The sequence below is a fragment of the Acanthochromis polyacanthus genome, chromosome 14, assembly GCF_021347895.1.
Source record: "Acanthochromis polyacanthus isolate Apoly-LR-REF ecotype Palm Island chromosome 14, KAUST_Apoly_ChrSc, whole genome shotgun sequence".
In the NCBI taxonomy this organism is placed as follows: Eukaryota; Metazoa; Chordata; class Actinopteri; family Pomacentridae; genus Acanthochromis; species Acanthochromis polyacanthus.
In genome coordinates this window covers 30,509,154-30,531,586 of record NC_067126.1, presented here as the reverse complement: position 1 = coordinate 30,531,586, position 22,433 = coordinate 30,509,154, and the positions used below count along the sequence as shown (strand labels likewise).

Here is a 22,433-nt window from a genome sequence, read left to right as displayed (position 1 = left end):
TAGTTAAGTCCGTACTTGCAAAACTGATTCATCATTGTTTCATTCAAATGTTAGAAATTTTAAGCTCTGCTCACCGAATCACATTTTCAGATGCATTTAATGTGCGTGTGAAGATTTCTATTTTTAATGATTGCAGTCTCAAAAAAGAACTCCTCAGTACAGTTGGGTGAAACAAGAAAAGCTCACCAAAGGTAATAATGCGAGTACTGTTTGTTCTCAACCACCAGGCCCTTTCAACCACGTGAAGTCCAGCCTGCTCGGCTCTACCTCTGATTCCAATATCAACAAGTATAGCACAATCAACAAGATCCCTCTGATTGCACTCAACTTCTCGGAGGGGACTGATAAGAAGACTCATTCTCCGCCGACATCTGAGAAACCCATCATAGCACCGAAAGTCAAAGAAAGGACTCACAATGTCACAGAAAAAGTCACACAGGTGAGTCAGAAAGTCACACTTTGTTTAAATCGCATGGGCCTTAGTGTGCCACCAAATTTCAAAGCCACCTTCATGAGACCTGAACTTACATCATGATGCTTTGTTACGTGTTTCAAAGAACACAGTTGGCAGTGATGGGGAAGCTTGCAAAGGGATAATATGCTGGTCGCTAACAATCTGTAATGTAATTATTGGATTGGGTGCCTCTGAGGAGGTTTGTGGAATAGCATGATAAAACTCATACACAGCACATGCTGCACTAGGCCGGTGAATTTTTTTTCCTGGCAGATGAAAAAAAGCAGCTGGTGATCCCATGTGTTACAGAAGTAACATATGGCCTGTCTGCTGCCCATTCACATCAACAGTGGAGCGGTGAGATGAAGAAGAAGGCGTTCTTCTTGCAGTGGCTGCAATGTGGAGGGGGAATAAAGCTAAAATTTCTATCAGCATCAGCTGGAGGTAAATTGTTTCAGAAAGGAGGAAAGAAAATTCCTGTGAGGTAGTAACAAAGCACAGGTGCAGGTTCATAACACTTCAGCAGACAGCAGGGATTCAGTTTCTTGCCAAGGACAATGCAGCAGGTCCAGCGCTTCCTGTCATATGCTAAACAGGGGATATATTGTGCTGTCCGTTGATGAGAGGAGCTGCGCAGCTGATGCCAACACGCAAGAGATAGCTGGGTGCGCCAACATTCATCAGAATTTCAACTCTACACTAACAGATACCCATGTTTATTCAATGTAAGGAAAGCCAAAACAGTGTATGTGTAATTATTCAGAAAAATAAAGTGTTGGTCACACTAGTACAGAAACACACTGGTGCTAGCGTACGACCAGGCGATAATGGGAACAAACCAGGCAAAAGTGAAGCTCAGAAACCTTATATTTCAACTTCTTTCAACACAGCTTTCTCATTCATAAATGAAGAAGTACCATGATCATGATTAACTGCTCTCCCTCCCTGCTGACTTTAGTTTGGAGTTTGGAGACACTGCTGAGATGTGAACGCTGCATCTACTTCCTGACTGCTAGCATGGGGAAATCTATAATTCATGTGTTGAAGATAGGGGAGTGTGCCGAAAAGAATAGAAAGAACTGTTGCCTTCCCATCTTCACTCCTACACTATTTTCTACCATACGCCAGCCCTCTGTCTTTGTCTGCCACAGGTTGTTAAGCCAAAAAAAAAAACATGGGACGGCTTGGCCTTCATGAGCACACTGAATAATTCACCGTCCAGCCAAAGTTCCTTCATATGGGAAAATTAAAACAAGTGTTTGCTTACAAAAATGTGAAAAAAAATAGCATGTCTCAGTACAAATCTTCACGGCTTTTCTCCACTTTATTAACTGTGGAGTAAAGTCTTTATGGATTTTTCTAAGAGCACTAAAATGTACCTCTTGCCAGCGCAGAACAAGTCAGGGGCAGTCGCATTATTCACGGTGCCAAGACATCTACTTGTCATACTAGAATGGCTGCCTTTACCTAACAGAGTCTGACTGTAGAGGACAAACTGGGCGTCACAACTGCTTGTCAATTCAAGCCTTGAAGTCTCTGAGGTGTGTTAAATTGTGTTCTGGACTTGAAACGGTCTCTAACTAAATTGTCAGAAGAAGTCATCGGGTAAAATATGTGACAGCAAATAAAGCTTTAATATTATCCCCATCGAGTCACTGCAACTCAGGCTCACCCAAAATGAAATGAAATTTGCTGGCATACGATCAAAGTTCTGGTTTTCCAAGCCGTTCTGACCCTCTCGTACCACTCCTCCAGGTCCTGTCACTCGGAGCTGACGTGCTGCCAGAGTACAAACTCCAGACAGCTCGCATTGACAAGTTCACCATCCTCCACTACAGTCCCTTCAAAGCTGTGTGGGACTGGCTGATCCTGCTGCTGGTCATCTACACGGCCATCCTCACTCCGTACTCTGCAGCTTTCCTTCTCAATGACCAGGAGGAGCAGAGGAGGCTGGAATGTGGATATTCCTGCAGCCCTCTTAATGTGGTGGATTTAATGGTGGACATCATGTTCATCATTGACATCCTCATCAACTTCAGGACCACTTACGTAAACCTGAATGAGGAAGTGGTGAGCCATCCTGCAAAGATAGCGATCCACTATTTTAAAGGCTGGTTTCTCATAGACATGGTGGCAGCGATCCCTTTTGACCTTCTTATCTTCGGCTCAGGATCAGATGAGGTATGTTATCTTTAATGCACATATATATATTTTTTAGCATTTTTTTTTCCTCCCAGCGGGCTTTACTGCACATCGGCATGCTTGCACTGTTATCCAAGTCCAGACTTGTGCCCCTGGGCCACTACTTAAAGCCTGAATCTTTCTGTCTCGGCTCTGAAAGGATTACTTTAAATTGCATGTTTTTTTCTTTTTTCTTTCTTTCATTTTTTTTTTTTTTTTGAATGGTCCTCATTCTAGAATCCATTTACACGGATTAATGGCTTACCAAATGGCAATCAATGGTGCATTTATGTGAGGAGCAGGCCAACAGGGCTGTGTGCACAGCTTACATGCAGATGTGAGATGTCCATTGGTAGGCTGGCTGCCAGGCCTGCTGGCTTGTTTGTTGGTAGGATATGTCCCCTAAGGCTCTGGATCCACTTCAGGGCTTTATCGTGCTTTGTAGGCACTCCATTACACCAGAAAAGCTCCTGATTATAAACCATAATCATCTTTTCCATCACTGCTGCTGCTGCTGCTGCTGTTGCTGAGTCAATTCGGTGAATGACAACAAATCTAAAAGAAAATGGACATCTGTTTTGTCACACAAGAGCGTGACGAACAAAACAGCCCTGGAAAATTTGCAGGATAATTCGTCTCCACATCATTAATGGACAATGTTAACTTCATTCTCACTAGAAATATTAACCAAATCTAGTCTCCTCACGTCCAGGTCTATAAATAGGGGGCTATATACTGTGATGACATGGCGCTACATGATTTCTATTTATAGCTTTCCAGCTTGGCGTTTCTAATATTCAGACTGAACACACAGTGTCCCACCCAACAGCAGTCTCATTCAGAAAATAAAAGGGACTGAGACCGTGGCAGATGGTTTTCACAAGGCTCATTTAATTTAGCAGCTTAATAAGACGGTTTTAACCTACAAGCGCTTAAGTAAACCTTTTGATTAGAGTAGGGAGAATATGGGAAATAGATTTTAGTGTCTCTCTGCATTGACAACAACTTAGTCTTGCCATAGGATTCAACATATTGTAAAAGCCATTATTGAAAACTGGCATGATTCCGTGTTTTGTGAATGATAATTATGGAAACAGAGAACATAGAATACTTTTTCAAGCTGTTATGGTGCAAAAGGGGATAAGTGCTTTGTCCCAACTCGATTCCAAATGCTGTTCCCATTAGAGATAAAGTACAGGAGGTTGTTGTGCTTTGCGGCTGCGTTACGTAATTGCCTGTGTAGGTACATTTAAGAGTTTAATTCCATTCAGTTTATCTCTCAATAGATTACAGATTTTAAAATTTAGGATGTCGATTCAATTGTTCTCTGGTTTTAATACCTGTCAGCAGAACATGCCATTGGTGTAGTCAGTTGAGAAGCACACAAATGCTGATTGACCATCAAATTTAGCAGTTCTATAAAGTTCATGTCAGTTTAGGCCTTTAGATATGAACTGAACAGGCGGCGTGCCGACAAGAAAAAGTACTCGCAAGGTAATTATTTGGAACTAGTGACACTGTTTAAAATGGTGAGGAAACTAAACTTGAACAAGATCAACATTAACAAACCAAACTTTAGCCAGATGAAGTTAACCGTAACAAAGAATAGCAAAGAATTCGGTGTTCTTGAAACAACCACTAGAGAGCAGAGCTTTCGAAAACACAAAAAGGTGAAGTTTAATTGTAACAAAATTCACCAAAACACATTCTGCCTAACATTGAGACTAAACAAATGTGTTGAGTCCATTTAATCTTTTGTTACATTTGCAAAGCCAGTTTTTGTTACTATTCTAAATCCTACATTATGTACTGAAAACGGGTGAAAAGCATACAGTTCAAAGCAAGGTCAGATATCTTGTGTTGTGCTATCAAATGCTTAGAAACCACACACCGGCTATAATGACTTGCACAGACTCATGCTAATAGCCAAGCATTTAAAGTCAGTAATGGTGAATTAAAAGAATGCTTGGTGGCTCATGCTTGACACTTTATCTTCCTGCTGTAGAGTTACTATATCCAGATTTTGAGGGCCTAATTGCTTTTTTAAAACCCTGTCAGGTCACTTTTGTGGTTTTACTGTGACTGCAAATGCTTGAACAATGGATTCAGTAATTGTGAAACTATCATTTTAACCCATTAACACTTACAGGCCCAAATACATGCTGAGCAAAGATTCTGCAACTGTATCTTGAATGCTGTCTGCCCTTTCAGATTAAAGTAGTACGTTAAGATGTTTTTTTACAACTGTAACTTTATTCAGTGAAGAATCAGGAAAATATCAGATTTGACTTATTTGTCACGAAAATGTATTTTAAATACAGACGTAAATCTGAAAATATGATCATAATTTTCAAAGGACACTCTGTTATTGTCCAGTAAATAAATGGTAATGCTAATGGGAACGACAGAGTTGCTACAACCTTTGATATTGACACAAAAGCTGCTACACAGCTTCCACAGACCCATTAAGTGAGTGTCACTCCTGATTTCGAGTTAAATAAATTGGGATTTTTCTGTGGACCGCTGTTGTCTTCACCTCTCTGTTAATTTGCCTTTGACCAAGAAACGTGTCAGGAGTTGTTACAGCAGAGTCGTTGCCTCTTGTCTCTGTTAAGTAAACTTAATGCTTTAGTTTGTAAAGTGACTCTCCTGATTCGTCACAACTTTCAGTTTGTTGGCGATTGATTTGTAACTTAGTTTTCAAAAAAAAATCACCAAGAGAAGTCAGCATTCGGAGGGCAGCAGGATTTATTTGTCAACAAAAATCCACAAGTAATTCTTAGCAGTGACAACACCCCAAGAAGAACTAAAGATACTGAGCTGTGCACCGTCTTCTGCTGTGAGCGTTGATCATTTTTCCACGCCTATAGGGTGTATGATAGGAGTAACCTTCGTCATCGTCCGGTTATCATATTTCACTCTAGATCTCACTTTACAGAAGACATGCGCCTTAGGGCATCTTTTACAGCGAACATGCCAAGACATGTTCAGATTTTTTGCTCCACATCTTACCCTTATTATTTTGTGATAGATTTCATATTATTCCAATATATGTTAAAAGTTATAATACCTTAAGTTTACACCATTATGTTTTGAGTACATACCTTTTACTTCTGGTCTTTAGTCTAATAGCATTTGCCATAATTATATAATCTCTTATTTTTAGCACATTGTACCCAAAAAATAATACATAACATGAGCAAATGGGCAGAGCATTTGGAGAGCACTACTGCTATTACTAATGCATTTCTTTGCTCTGCATTCTGTTCAGACTACCACTCTGATTGGCCTGCTGAAGACGGCGAGGCTCCTGCGATTGGTGCGTGTAGCCAGGAAGCTGGACCGCTACTCTGAATACGGAGCTGCAGTCCTCATGCTGCTCATGTGCATCTTTGCCCTAATTGCCCACTGGTTAGCCTGCATATGGTACGCCATTGGCAATGTGGAGCAGCGCTACTTGGAGCACAAGATTGGCTGGCTGGACAACCTGGGCGTGTCCATAGGAAAGAGATACAACTACAGCAATCCCAGCAATCCCAGCTCTGGTCCCTCCATCAAGGACAAGTATGTCACAGCACTTTACTTCACCTTCAGCAGTCTGACCAGTGTGGGCTTTGGAAATGTTTCCCCAAACACCAACTCAGAGAAGATCTTCTCCATATGTGTCATGCTGATTGGCTGTGAGTATGTTAGTCTTTGTACAGAATGTAGCTTCACTGAGCTTAACTTTATTCTGCTAAAATATCTTTTATGTCTATGTGTGCACAGCTGTCTTACCTTCACTGTCATTATTATAGCTCTCATGTATGCCAGTATCTTTGGAAATGTCTCGGCCATCATCCAGCGGTTGTACTCAGGCACGGCCCGCTATCACGCTCAAATGTTACGGGTCAAAGAGTTCATCCGCTTTCACCAAATTCCCAACCCACTGAGGCAACGGCTGGAAGAATACTTCCAGCACTCATGGACCTACACCAACGGCATCGATATGAACACGGTAAATAAAAATCAGCACATCTGCTTCTCTGTGTAACCGGAAAAGACGATCAGCTAAATAACTGATTGCACTGAATGATCATGGAAATAATGATATGCACAATTCTAAAAAGAGCTTTCTTTCTCTTGTCTGCTTTTCATCTGGATTAACATCTCTTCATTGGTAAGAGCAGGAGGTACATATTTTTATTTCTTGAAATTTATGTTTGAATTCATTGTAGAACAAAGAAAGTCTATTTTAGAGCAAAGTATGTAACTAAAACTACTATGTATGTTTTAAAACTACATATGTATTACCTTTGTTTGCAATAATATTATTACCGAGATAGGCTCCAGCTCCCTCATGCCCCTCCAGAGGGTAAAACGGTGTGCAGACAGTGGACGATGGCTCATTACTTACGTTGTTTGTAGTAAACTTAATTTGTATTCCAAATTGATAGGTAAATACAGGATTAAATGTGACTAGCTTGTACTACACACAGTATTTAATATAAATAACTATTGCGTATTGAAGTTCCGCATATTCATTACTTAGCTGTTTGTGCAAATAAAGTTATGTTTGAGATGGCAACAGAAATTAATTACAAGTTAGTTATTGTGAATTTTGGTAAATTTCCTTTTCAGTTTCCTGTCAGTTCAAAAGACAAAAGAGTTGGCTTTTAAAGCAAGATTATATATGTAATAAAGCCTTACTTTGGAACAAATTAGTTACTTTTCTGTATAGTTACCATGTATTTTCCTTGCAATACCCCAGATGTTATAGTCGGAGAAGTGTTCTAACTGTGTAATGTGGTATTAAAGAGTGGCATAAGGTAGAACATTATGATTATAAGGTGCAATTACTGGGCAATAGGCTCAGTTTTTCTACTTTAGCAAGCAAAAGTAACAATGCAATATTGACGCAGTATGCTTTTCTTTTTCTCACTCCTATATTATGTGTTGGTAGTTCGATGTAAAAGAAAGAGACAAAGCCAAAACTCAGAGCACATTGTGCTGTGTATTCAGCTCAGGGGGGTGGTTACATAAATCCTGCTGGCCGTTATTTTTAAATGATGTACACTGGGGTCCAAAAGTGTGAGTCCACTAGCGAGTATACTTACTTACTTAATTTCAAATTTAATGACATTTTTCATTACAAATTATGTCAGCTTAAGTTTTTTAACAAAAATCCTATATAACATGCTAGTATTTATCATGGCCCTCTTTTGCTTTAATGAGGATGCACCAGTAAATAGTAACTTTTTATAGTCATCCATTGTGAATTGCTGGTATGTGTGAGCCCACCCTGAGCATCTGGCTTTGTTTCCCCTCCAGAGAAGTGGTTGGGAGACTACGAGTTGTCTGCTGAGGCTCCTACTAGACAACTTTGTTTTGACACTACCTACACTTTAGCAAATTCTCTACCTGTGATGAAATTTCAGCTAACAAAGTTTAATACACTGATCTTCTAATGGTGTTTTCACTTTCAGTCTGTCAGATCCAATTTCCACAAACCATATCACGCCCCACCTGCATAGAAACCTTGACTAACAATTTAACTTCTGACGCTTTCAAGAATTCCATGTTCCCTCTCATCACAATGCTCCTCAGTGTGCAGTGCTCAGCAGGAAACTTGAGGCACAGCTGTATTTATAGCAGATGAACAATGGCTGCAAGTTGATTTACTTGAACAGGCTTCTAATGAGTCCACCAAATCTGAACATTGGAGAAGGAAGTTTAACCTTTTGCACAAAGAGGCAAATTTGGTCAATTCTACTAATTTGCTTAGATTTCATTGTGAACCAAGACATAGTGTAAAATCTCAAATATGATATATATTTAGCATTAGTGCATCTGTCTCTATATATAACTTTCTGATTATTAACAATTTCCATGAAAAATTAGTTTTTCAGTTTGTCTCCAGACCTTTGGGTCAAAGTGTTTGTGGAAATTCTCACCATTGTTCATTTTAATATGACTGTATCAGGCATTAATCAAAGAACATAATATCTACAATTCATCTCTCATCTTCTCATAAAATGCATTTAAATAGTGATGTATTTGCTTCTGACTGTGTTCAGTGAATCCATTATTCCATAGCATGTTTGTTTTCATCACATGTCCAGATCTCTGTGCTATTTCCAGGCCTAACTTCAGCTTATCTTAGTAAAAGGACGTTGGCTTTCACACCTTTACTGCATCCAGCTTCCACGGGGGAGCGTGATTATTAAATGCATCTTTTTTAAGGACATCAAACTAACATTTTGAGCATTTTACTCACATATTTTCTCTGCATCACAGGTGTTAAAAGGTTTCCCTGACTGCCTGCAGGCAGATATCTGCCTTCACCTCAACAGGAATCTTCTGCACAACTGCAAAGCTTTTCAAGGAGCCACCAAAGGCTGCTTGAGGGCTTTGGCCATGCGCTTCAAAACCACTCACGCGCCTCCTGGAGACACTCTGGTCCATGGCGGCGATGTGCTCACTGCCCTCTACTTTCTGTCCCGTGGCTCGATTGAGATCTTGAAAGATGATATTGTGGTTGCCATCCTGGGTAAATATAATCCCTTTGTTGATTACGTTACTGCTGTGTCACAACAACCAGGGGTTAATTCTTCAGTTAATCTGATAGGTTGTCTCAATTGCATTAAGTAACCTCGGTGGCAGGTGCTGGACTAGTTGAGAGACTGTGATGCAGTCAAATATGAAAGTTGAAATTGTTACAGGCAGAGTAAAGTCCTCCGAGTCAAGACAGATTGTTTTTGTAGTGGCAGTCTCTGTTGCACATAAAACTTCCATCTCCACCAAGATAAGCAATCGTCTGTAAAAGTCAGCGTCACCTCCCTATTGTACAAAAGATCTCTCAGCTTATTGTGTGCTGAATGTCAGCATCAGACAAGCTAACAAAAAGCCTTTTTCCACATTTTTTGGTCAAGTCTCATTTTGAAAAAGTAAAAGGTGATTGAAGGCCATATTATTCTGAACTCACTGATTTAGTGAGCTTAGATTCATGTCAATTTATTCATTGAAAATTCACCTTTCGAAAACCACGCTGAGATCCACATTTACATTCAAGGCGCATGGTTGTTTTTTTCTGGTCATAAAGGGGATTTAATATGGGAATCTGTGTTAAAAATAAAGTTCTAGAAAAAACAGAATGTGCTTCCATGTGGGCTTCCACCTTTCTGTGGGGTATCGGGGTGTTTCTGTGACAGGTTTGACACTGTGACATTAAGTGGCTCCATGAAAGGTTGCCTGGCACTTCCAAAGAGCACAGTGAAATATCTGCCATATGTGGCAGCACTGGTACATGAGTTAAAGCTGCAAAATGGGTAAAAGGCAGCTAAAGGCAAAAACACCTCCCAGCTCTAAATTTGAAATTGTTCTTTGCTCTGGTATTACAATGACAACAAATACTTGTAATTTCTTATTAGAATAATGAGTATTTATCTTTTTTCTTCATGGGTGAACTGCTACCAGGTGCTACAGGCCAAAGCCCTGGATTTAATTTACCATTATTCATGAGACGAATGCTCTCCGAAGCTGCACCTGACAGAATGAGGTTTAAGCTTAGCAAAAGTTGCTGCATCACACGAAACCCATTATTAACAAACACACTGGAGAAGTCGCTCACCTCATAGATCTGGCCCTTTATTATGTGATACAAACACAATGCTCCATCAGCACCATTTTGCTCCACTTTGTTTGTGCAATCTTGTATGTTTCCTAGTCTCTCCTCACCTACACGGCCGTGGTCAGCCCCTTAGTGCTAAAGCATTTGTCTCTTGTAATGATATTGACTCCAACGACGCTGGTAGCATTGTTCGGCGGGTGAAGAATTAGTCTCTTACACTAATGACCATCTAAATCCTTGTGGTGAGAGCTGCATGTGGGGGAGAGATACACCACTCTGTGTGAGGCTTTCCTCTGTGGTAGAAAGGTGTCCGGTGCATGCTGTGAAAGGAACACTGGCAGCCAACGTATCACATCTCTTCCTCCTGAACCCCTGCTTACAGTGCTGGCATTTAGTGAACCCACACCAACAAAGGGATTTTTCATGATGGCCTTTAAACCAGCCCTCTAGTCCCTTTGCAAACTGGACCCTTATTTCAGCAGAGGAATCTCTCTCTTTTTTTTTTTTTATTCCCCCTAGTTTGAAAAAGGCGATTTATTGACTTTAAGGAAGTTTGCCGAAGAACTGGCTTCATTATGGGGTAGCCATTACCAACACAAATATCTTGCTTTGAGGCACACAGAAAGTAAAGTGTGTCAATCACAATCAAACGCTACTTCTCCCCCCCTCCATCACATCAAAGTAGCTTTGAGTTACTAGTTATTCCTCAGCATAAATAATGGATCAAAGATTGAAAGACAACTGACGCACAGGCCTTGGGAGAACATCTACACAGAGAGGAAAGACTGTTTGATTTTCATTATCCACACAAACAAACATGTCTGCTGCCCTTTAGTGGAAGCCGAGGAGTAGTTAGATAAATCCCCGTAGACAGGACAACACAAATTCTTCTCAATAATACGCTTGGCTACTTTTAGAAGCCACTGCAGGTAGAATCAATACTTTTCCCCATCTATTGCTAATTAAGCTGTTGGGATGATGCATTGTCTTCGCGTGTGTCTCACCAGGAAAAAATGACATATTTGGAGAGATGATCCATCTATTTGCCAAGCCTGGAAAGTCCAATGCTGATGTGCGAGCTCTAAGTTACTGTGACTTGAGCACCATTCAGAGAGAAGATCTGCTGGAGGTGCTGGACATGTACCCAGAGTTTGCCGACTGCTTCTTCAACAACCTGGAGCTTACATTTAACCTCAGAGACGAGCCTGCCAAGGTAGATAATATTAAAATGGTCTCATGGGATCTACCGGCATCCAAGTTATCATTTCTCAAAATTCCATTAGATTCTATTTAATTTTGAGCGATCCAGAATTAATTAACACTTTACCACTTTTTCATTAACTAACTTGATTCTAATTTTCGCAGCCCCCCAGTGTCCAGGGCTGTGATTCAGATGGCGAGGGCAATAAAAGCATAAAAAGGAGAATTTCTTTCACTTCAGATCTGTGTAAAGGTCAGTAGAAACTAATCAGCAGTGTAACAGTACAGCTTTATTCAGCTCGCTTTGTAGCTGCAAATGTATTCTTTGTTATTGTTCATGGAGTGGTGCCGACTGAGAACACCTGTTCTCAGAGGAATACAGTTTTATTCCACTGACTCCTGTTGATTGCCGTTCTGCAGGGGAAAACAAGGAAGCGGTAAAAGACGTTCGAAGGGAGAGAGAGTCGAACTCGTGCCTAAAGAGAGGCTCAGTAGTCCTGGGTCCCTCTTCGCTCAACGTTCCGGTTCTAGACTCAGATCTTATTGTCAGAGAGAGCATGGACAGAAGACCATCGTTTGAAGGTAACAGATCACGTTAAACACATGGGCTGTAAGCATTATGGTTACAACTGAGAAGACGTATTGTAAATAGTTACGGGTGGTACAGGATTAAAAGGGTAATGACAATGGTGGGAAGTCAGTAAGGGATCATGTCCTTGGTCCTTGGAAAAAAACATCCATGGAGGTTGTTTCCTTACCAGCATTTGAAGGCTGGTTTGAGCACAAATTTATCAGTTTGAGTGCTTATATTTTTACCACAATACCACAGCATTTTATAACACTGAGACAGAATGCCACATCTCTAGAAAGCCACAGTCACAGAGTCAATACTTATCCCATTACCAAGTAATATGTTTGATGTGCCAATGTGGCAGTCTCATTGAAATGAATGAGGAGGCTGCTTTCTCTTATAGTGCTAATGTTGTCCTGAGCACATTAGTAGAAGTGAAAGTGATGCAAGTGCAGACGCATAAGCCCTTTCAAATTAGTGAGAAAAACGGGAAAAAGCCACGGCTGACTTGAATCAGATAAAGATACCTTAATATAATCACCAACCAATTATTGTACACAGTTGGTAATAGCTGAATATTAAAACTTTCACTGCGTTTTATTGCAGCTGATGGCATCACATTTTCCAATGTTCTTGTGCCCATCAGGTACATTTCAACGCTAGCCAATCATCTGACCTATTTTTCTACAACAGAGATGTGACTAAGATGCAGGGAAATATTTAGAAGAGATGAGGTTTAAAATGTGGCATTTTCAAGTGTGCAACCCTGTATAAAAGAGCCGAGTTTTAGACATGTATCTGCAAACATAAAGAGCATATATGATGCAGTATGTCTGGTAGTGTTTGCTGGATATTGATCTGCGGCCTTAGTTGGTCCTATATAAGATTCTAGAAAGTGCTGATTCCAAATTCCAGGTCTCTTCGGAGACTGGCTCAAAGATCCAACATACGCTACAATAACTTATCATCCACTTACCATCAGCTGGGCACGGCACCTCATTTTGAAATAAGGTTTTCTAAGAACACAGCATTTTCCTTTGATAAAACCTGCTTTCTAACAAGTATAAAGCCACACAACACAGATGAGCTAAAAAAATAAAAAAAAAGCTGAGCGAGAGGCTAGATCTATACTTAATCTATATGACTCAACATGCTCAAACAAAGTCCTTCTGCACAGACAGCTCCATTAGATAGTTTAATCACAGAACTAACCATCTCTCTGTTAAAACAACAAAAGCGGATCAGCACATATCACTGGACAGCAGGCTGAATACCATGTGCCCAACAGAGATAACAGCGGGGTTAGTTTGCAGCAAAACACTGCAATAATAATTCTCCTGGTACTGATGGTTGATAAATTACAACAAAGAGCCTACACACAGCCTTCTTTTAGAGATTAATTACAGTCTATTTTCGTGGGGGCTTTTTTGTGTAGTGATGACGTTGTACTGACCCACATTGTAGGATGTAAAGCATGCGTGTTGGTTTGCTTCTCCAGATCTGTGCTGTGATAAATGGGCCTGTAAGAAGCCTACAGACTACCTGGATGAGTCAGCACAGTTCCAGGACCTGAGAGAGGATGATAATTCTGCCAGCGAGCTCACATACGGGGAGGTGGAACAACGCTTAGGTCAGCTTCAAGAGCATTTAAACAGGTACATGTTTCTAAAGTCCGCATACAGACTGTTTATTTTCATTTTACTGCCTTAAACTGTGAATTAGCTGAAAATGTGAACTTTGGCAGTTTTTGCACCTGCAAGGTTTAGAGTGTTTGTGTCTTTTTTCTTGTAAGTCTCAGAGATGCTGTTTTTGTTTCTCTCTGTCAGAGTGTTACAAACATGCTTTTAGGACACAGTGGAACAGTTTGCCACACTTACCTGCAGGCTGTGTCAAATAATGGTTGATTTCATCTGGCTGCTCTCCAGCTACTTGCAGGACAATTGTTACTGAAATTAATTATGAAAAAGCACACTTTAATAATTAAGTAAATAACAGAACATTTAAAAACACATGAAGCGCTTTTCCACATGGGTACTTAAGACACCTTTTGCACACATTAGCAGGATTTTCAGAGCAGCATTTACAGGATTTTTAGATTTTTTTTTTTTTACATCATTAGTGCATGTCTGCATTTACCTAATCAACTATCTAAATATTTTCTCTCAAACAAGTCAAGTTTGAGGCTTATTGATCAGGCTACTGAAATAGGTGGTGCAGTTGTTACCTCTAACTGAATGACTTCAGCATGCACCAGTAGATTTATGTCTTGTAAATTCCATCAACTGCAATAGGAAAAGTCAAGAAGCAGCGTTAACTTCATAAAACAGACACATGCATTTCTACTACATGTATGTTGTTTGCTTTTCAAACGCATTGGAGTTTATGTCAAATTCTTGGGAAGCTGCTAAAGTTACCAAATGAGAGGTTGAAATCTGAAGCAATATTTCTAAGATGATGCGCAAGACGTTTCAGATATTTAAGGTAGAATGAACAGTCTCGCCAAAAAAAGTGAATGGTGTCCTGTGATTGAAATGCTTACTTATTGTATAAATATCATATGGTTTTACTGAAGATTTGGAAAATATAGAATAATGTGAATGTGATGCTGTCAGGCAGAGCAGAATATAATATTTCCAGTCTAAATAGTAAGGTAAAGCTGTATGTTAATAGGTTAAAATAAATATAACATTCAGGCCTCTCTTTTGTTCACTTATTTTCTTTAAAACAGCAACCCCACATCTAAATCTCAAATGTAAACCACATCTACTGCTAATCTGACATGACAACAACTGGATGTGCCCCAGTCAAATTTTCACGTGACAAAGAGAATTTTTGGACCAGTTTCAATGAATTGCTTCAGTTATTGACACAGTTAAACAAGGCTTATCCAAATTAAGTGAACAAGTATTTTTAATTAAGTTGGATGTAGTTCAAACTTTTGCTTACTCTCAAATGAGCACAGCTGCAACTTTAAAGAAGGTCACCTTGAAGTTTCCAATTTTTCCCATTTAATTGTACTCGAACAGACAATGCTAAAACAGCAGTAAAGCTATTTTTTTTACTTTTGCTGGAATTTAAATACCAGTTTAAAGCTGTAGATTGCCACCACCAAAGCAGGAAGATAGGAGAGATTTCTTTGAAACGGTGCCTTACCCCAACTGCAGCTCCAATACACCTTTTCATACATAATTGAGTGAAGCAGGAAATCTATGTTGCCAGAATGAGTCAGACTGACCTGGTTAGTTGGGCAGAGTAAACTTGATGTTTCAAGTTCTGCTAACATTTTACCTGAATTGACTGAGGGGAAATGACCTAGCAAAAGCCACAAATCCCTTTAAGATCCTATTTTTTTTGAAGATTCAGTTAGCTTTTATTTAAATAAGCTTATATTTTTAAGGTTAGTTGCAACATTAACTTATCTTTTGATAAAATACAGAATCATTGGGGATTTATGTGTCCATTACCTTGTGTGCATAATGAAAGAAGCCGGCATTTGTGCTGTGCTCAAAAATCATGAGAAAATCAGTGTAAAATGCTCAAGATGTCTTATGCAACTAGACTGCCAGGCATTTTTTGGTGATATTCTGAGAAAGGAATAAAGTTAAATATGTGATTATTCGTATTTTTCTATCAACACATTCTCACTTAATTGTTCTTAATACTGAAATTTAATGATCATGGAATGCTTTATTTTTTTAATTGTCACCTCCCACACTGCTAAAAAGTAAGATACACAGAATGTGCATGAGTAGGTGGAGGAAGGCAACTAACTAGCTGGCAGAAGCTGCAGTAGGACTCGGAGTGGGAGGGGGGGGGGTCTACTGGAAGCAGGATATTCCACTGTAGAACTGAAGCGTATCAAACTTGAATTGGTGCAAAAGTCTGTACTACATTTCAAAGCACTGCTCAAAAAACTCATGACTGAAAACAAAGTATGCCTCGTCTTATAATGAGAAAAGCAACACATCGTGAGCCACTTTCTAACAACCGACTTATTCTGATTTAAATAATAAATACGCATGTACGCTACCTTCCCAAAATTTCCACATTTCAGTCTCATTATTTTCTGTGATGGAAAAACTCATTGGCCGTCGTTTCGGCAACACATCTGCAGCCAGCAGCCACCTGAAACAGACACACAAATGAACAGCAGGTGGTATTTTTAGCTGGAATTATCACAGAGAAAGAGAGATGGCATCAGGGTGCCTGAAATACCGGGCAAGCTCATTTTATTAAGCACAAATAAGACATTTTATCCACTGTACCTTATCTGACCTTGTTTTTTTCCCCCCTAATGCTGCCTGGCTGCAGGATGAGCAGCACTTCTGTCATTTTTCTGTTTTTGTGTTTTTGACTGGTCTTAAAAGATATGACGGGAAAATATGTTTGTAGCATTTTGGCAAAGAAAAAATAAGTTTGCTGCTCTGAAAATGAACGTGCTTTTACTTTATTTCTCATCATGTATAACCTAAGAAATCAGGAACATAAAAAAAAGTGACAGTGTCCTTATACATTACATGGGATGGAGGTAATTAAAAGGTTATTCAGCATTACAAATGTTGCCCTAAATATAGAGCTTGGATGAAAACGCGCCATAATTAGACTGGCCAAACGAATCTAATGCAGTCATTTCCACAATAAACGCTGAACTCACACCTCCCACACAAAGCTCATTATCGCTCCTAGCAGGAGTAGTGTCTTTTGTCTACTACTCTGGCAAAATGTGTTTCCACACCTTCACCATCTCTTCATTTGTCCACTGCTGAGGAGCAGAAGCTCCATCTAGTGCTCAGCGAAGTACAGCCGAGCGTGTCTTCAGCCATTATCACACTCAGCCAGTATCACACTTGTCAGAATTAAGGATTCATCTCATTTTACAGCGTGCCCGCGTGTTTGTCCTTCTCACTCACTTTTTTTTGGGGTTCTTTTTTTAGGCTGGAGTCTCAGCTGATATCAGATATTCAGACCATCCTGCAGCTGCTGCAGAGACAGCCGACTCTGGGACCTCCTGCCTACAGCACTGTGACTGCCAGTCCCGACTATCACAGACCTGCTGTGAAGGTTCAGCCAGCTGCTCTGACTGCAAGCCATTTTTTCAGCCATACAGGAGCTCAAGTAAGGATGTTTATTCGGTTGACTGTTTGTTACATACCGAGTCTGGCCATTTGCCACATATGAACTGGGAGAATTGCATTGCATCATGTTGACACCCATGGGCTTGATTTCACTTTTTTGTTCTGGTAAATTTAATTTTACATGCACTAGTTTTTATTCAGGTTTTCAGTATTACAAGTACAGTTTCCAATACATATACTGTCACACTTAAAACTAAAAATGTGCTAACAGATTAAAACTATACAGTATATGGATAGAGATGTTAGATACATAAACATGATTAATTTTTAGAGTATACTCTAAAATAAAACAAAAAAACTAATATTTTGGCAGCTAAGGTGCTAAAAAATGTAAAATAACAGAAAATAATCATCTAAATAAAATTTTTAATGAATAAATAGGATACATTTCCAGGACTTTGTTTTATTATGTGTATTTTGGGGCTTTCTTAAGCTTAAATAATGGATATTTCTGTGTGAAACAATTAAATTATCAATTTCTCATTTAACAAACAAATCTAAGTGAAATACACTTTTTCTATTATCTGATTTAAGTAATGTATTTACAGTGCTTAAACTTGAATTGAACAGTTTCATCAATAAAATACAAAGGGAAAATGCATTAAATTTGTAATGTATGTATTTGCGTGCATTTTAACTGGCTTTATGTGCACAAAAAAAATCATAAAAACATTAAAACAACACTTTGTGGATATTCAGACTTTTTAATGTTACTTTAAATAAAACAGACATGTAAATTCAGTCTTTTTCAGTAATTACACTGATATTTTTGTGTATTTCAGTATTACGAGATACACAAAAATTCTGCAAAATGACAGATTTTTAACAGTGTGCCTACAAGTCAGTTTACTGCAGTGCAACTAACTTTTTATATTGTGAAACTCTTCTTTCAGGGCCCTAACAATAAAGTGGACAGCGCCGTTCAGGAACCCAAAGACTCTCTTTCGAGCTTGGGAAATGTGAATGCACCCATCAAGGACAGCCTTACAGCACTGCTTGGACAGAGACACACTGAGTCACAACATCAGCAACAACAGATCACAGGGCAGCAACAGTCAGCATTGATCCTTCTTCCAGCTGAAGCTCCTTGCCCCTCTTCCTCTTCCTTGCTGTCACCTTCTGACTCCAACATCAACACCACGGGATTCCACAGACCTGTCTCAGACCCAGAGTTTCCAAGGCCATAAACCATTCAGCAACACTGTATTCCAATATCGGGGTTGTAATGCTGTAATTACTAAGTAGCAGTTTTTATTTTTTATCAGCATGCTGGCACAGACATCTGTATTGTTAATTTGCAGTGGCTTGGTAATAGAAATAAGGTGTTCTTTCATTGTGCATGTGGATAAAACACTGTCCTTTGCAGGTAACAGGGAAATACGAAACGGTTTCCTGCAGTTGCCAGTGCGATAACAATGGTGACTATTTTACCAGTAGCTCTGTCAAAACAGCACCAAATCTATAATCATCACCATTCATTTCCGCTCTATTAACGTATATGCAGATGCCCAGCGATGAACCTGCTCAACCTGGTGGAGATTACAGCACTTCCTCAGTCATTAAGTCTGCAACTTCTAACTAAATTCTAGTTAATCTGCAGAGATGCTGGTTAAAGTACTCCATTTGGTTGCAATAGAAACAGCATTACAACATCCAACCAACTTTCTGTTTCACCAAGGCTTTGCACTCTAATGGGCTCTGCATTTATTCCTTCCTGCGACTCGGATGCAGCTTTCCATGTTCCCACACAGTTTGTGGCACTGGACTGGGCTGCCAGACCGGGGTCAGCCTGAGTGAACTCCGCATGACCCGCCTGTCATGAAATCTGCCACCGTCAGAGACGAGCACCAGAGTACAACTCGACAGTACATTCACAGCTTCACTCATGAACAGAAAACAAAGCCCCGGTGATGTTGAAAGTCTGAGACAGAGAGGTGTGTCCCATCCGCCACCATCACTCACTCCGCAAGAAGAGCTGACTGACCTACCTCACACCAGACAGGTTCAATGACCAGCACTCTAGACATCAGTGCATCACATCCAATAGCTTTCTTCCTAGTGTCAGCTGCAGAGCCAGGGACAGTCTGGCTCCCTGACTACCAGGCCATGGCCACCAGAACTCTCCAGTCCGAGCAAAAACCCACCATATGGCTCTAGTCAGCTGCTCTTCAGTGCTCCCAGTTAAACTATATGTAAGAGATGAGCAGGCTTGATAAGCATCCAGGTGGATACCAAGAACACAGGTACTTAGAGCATCTCCAGGCCAAAAAACCCATCCTTTGTGTTCTGGCAAAAGGAGAGATGAAGATGACAGCAGCACCACATAAGCAGACTCTTATAAGTACAAAGCATGGGCCGAAAAAAGGTTAGCTGATAGACAGCTACTAAACCTCCACTAGCAGTACTTCTGTGCAGAAAACAAGAGAGAGGGGTGATAAAAGGCCACAGACACAGGTCACCTTCCCACATACAGCCAGGACAAATGTGCTGCCAAGAAAATTCATGTCCACCAACTGATAGGATCTTGAAATGTTTATAGACAAGAATTTGCCGGCAACTCTGTCAAGCCTTTTCTAACTCTCATGCTTGTAGTGCGAAGAGGGAAAGGTTGTCTCTCCAAACGCTCAGTGTCAGCACAGAGCAGCTCCTGTATTACTCACTGCCAAAGTGCAACGCAATTGATCACTCTCGCTACACTCCAGAGTAACAGGCGAGAAGAGATGGAAGTTTCGACTAAAGATTGTAAATGCTGGATGGCCGCGGCACATCACCGTTACTGAGGCTGGTGAGCAGAGACATGTTTGTTCAAGCAGCCGACCGGTGCAGCCTGAGACTTGGAAACAAGAAGGCGAGCCAAAAGCAGGGCGATGCATTGCTTTGTGTCCTCATTGCCGTTGTGCAAGCGCGAGGACCTGAAGTGTGAAGGAAGCAGCTTTGACACGACACGAAAATGACGACACTGCCAGGCACTGACAAGGGAGTGGAAACATATACTGTCAATTTCGTCCATTGGGGCTGAAGATCTTGCATGAAACTTGCCACATGGATACAGTCACTGATGAACCTGGTCATTAATGCTAGAGCCTGTTAGGAGCCTAAAGCCTGGTGGGATACACATTCTTGCATTTAAAGGGCCCAAACCTGCATATGAACAGACGAGTTTTTTTTTTTTTTCCTGCAGCTATTAGTGTAATACAGCATTATTACAAAGGTGTGGCAGGTTTTCTTACTCGTAGTTGTCTGCCTGTCTTCTCTGAAGTGTGACTCAGGGGTTATGGACAATTATACTGCAATATACAGTACAGTATCAAGCATCATCTACTTTTCTTCTTTAAACAATGTGCATTATTTAAGCAGTCACTGATGTGCACCTACTGTACAACTGAAGCCAACAGAACACACCATACATGCTTGTTGGGGAAAATATCTTAACATGCAGATTTGAGAATTTAGAGCTTGACCTCTGACGAGCTAGTACGGTATCGGCGTTTCTACAAAGCAGTGCATGTTTTTTTATACCTATATATTTACTGTTATGCACTGCTTATCAGCCCAAAGTAGCACATTATAATGTAAAAATGATGTCAACATACTGGTCTCTTTTAGGATGTATTTCGAGGGTGGGCTTGGGGGAGAAAGAAGGGGGACAAGGAAAGCTAGAACTTGCGCCCCCAGAGAGGGTCTTGTGCCTATACAACCAATCCAAATGCTAAGTCAGCGTCTTTATTTATAACTAACCATCCATCAGTTCATTACATTGTTTCCCTATGCTGTTTTTGGCAATATACATTAAAGGTAAAGTGTTGTTAGAGACTTGTAGAAAATACATTACATTGCCAGACATAAAATATACATATATACATTTGTTTTTTTAACTTAAATTATATGAAATTCTATAGAAAAACAGACAGTACAGTGCATATGCTTGTTTTGAAGCTGTGGGAGCAATAAATGAAAACACACAGTTACAATTGTGTCAACGGCTTTTCCTTTTATGAAGTGGATATAAGTGTAGTCATTAGTTCTGTGCACAGCATAGAAAGAGGATCATCTGAATTATTCACAGGTTACTGAATGAATTGGAGTCCTTGAGGAAGGCCAGGGATCAACACGGTGCTGTGTATAGTTTGTTGGGGAGGGTATTTTAAGGCTGAGCATGTGCTAAAATCACAAAATTATTGACTTCATTATTATTAAATTCAGGTGGGATCTCTGCTACGAGAGGTCAATTTAACAAAAGACAGTCTTTGAGGACAACTTGAAGTAGTTTAGGATCATTGGAGTTATTGCTTTCACCACCACTGCCAATTCAAATCTATCATTAGATTTCATTATAATAAAAACGCATGTAGCTGATGTAATATCAGTTGCTACCTCAAAATTAGATGATCCAACTATTCATACAGTTCCAACTGGTTTTTTTTAAGTTCAAAACAGTAACAAATCTTTTAAATTAGCTTTAAAATTAAATATTGGATATCCACTTGACCATTTGAACCCTGATGGTGGGTTTGACAGTATCCTCTTAAAAATGACACGATTTATAAGAAAAAAAAATCACTTTCTGACGCCCTTTCTGAACAGATCTCAGCCAAACATCATGACATTTTATCAAAATCACTTTATCCCACATGTTACTTTGTGCAGTGGTGGAGCTAGTTCAGACAGGTCTGGAGTCAGTGAGTCACATGTCCAATTATTTACTCTTGAAGTCCAGCCCACCCATTTAGTGTGCTTTATAACCGAGGCAGCTTTCATTTATTCTGCTCCACCAACAGTCTACAGATCTGGAAGTCATCGTTGCTGCTCATTTCCTCTTCAGAGAGCTCTCATGCAGGTTATAAAAATAAGTGTTTGGAAATTTGTGCTTACCCTCTGACCGTGATCATTTCCGGGCGCGCCAATCCGTCTTTATCACCAATGTCCCCAAAAGCAGGCCAGTCTTTACGTGGGAAAATCCCCGTCATCCTCTACAGGGAGTTTTAAAATCCAGTAAGAGTTTCAAGCAGGCAAATCCAAACTCCGAGCGTCGCAAGTCATCAGGAACTTTTGGTTTGTTTTGGCTACTTTCATAACTTCAAATCCATATCTGAAAACCTGGGGTGCTCCAGCCTGTCCATTAATTTCCAACATCTAATCAGCTCCAGAAGTGCTCACACCCAGCCTCCCCTCGTCATGTCTCCTTCAGGTGTCCACCATTCTCTCCTCTATCCACCATTAATTCCAATTTGAAATTTCCTTCGCACCTGTTACCTTCTGCACAGCTTCAGATTTCAAGTCCGC

General features: G+C 40.1%; 1 protein-coding gene across 1 annotated transcript in view; it reads left to right on the top strand.

Moving 5' to 3' along the window:
* Positions 1-21,121, top strand: part of LOC110968452 (potassium voltage-gated channel subfamily H member 7-like) — a 43,080-nt gene extending 21,959 nt beyond the window's left edge. The window contains exons 5-16 of the mRNA XM_022218341.2: positions 228-439; positions 2,210-2,635; positions 5,907-6,315; positions 6,433-6,632; positions 6,805-6,807; positions 8,912-9,164; positions 11,252-11,457; positions 11,610-11,697; positions 11,865-12,026; positions 13,514-13,670; positions 16,950-17,130; positions 18,044-21,121. Of these exons, the coding sequence (XP_022074033.1) occupies positions 228-439; positions 2,210-2,635; positions 5,907-6,315; positions 6,433-6,632; positions 6,805-6,807; positions 8,912-9,164; positions 11,252-11,457; positions 11,610-11,697; positions 11,865-12,026; positions 13,514-13,670; positions 16,950-17,130; positions 18,044-18,337 (2,591 nt within the window). The 3' untranslated portion in view covers positions 18,338-21,121. The remainder of the gene's footprint in view (positions 1-227; positions 440-2,209; positions 2,636-5,906; positions 6,316-6,432; positions 6,633-6,804; positions 6,808-8,911; positions 9,165-11,251; positions 11,458-11,609; positions 11,698-11,864; positions 12,027-13,513; positions 13,671-16,949; positions 17,131-18,043) is intronic.
* Positions 21,122-22,433: the final 1,312 nt, after the last annotated feature.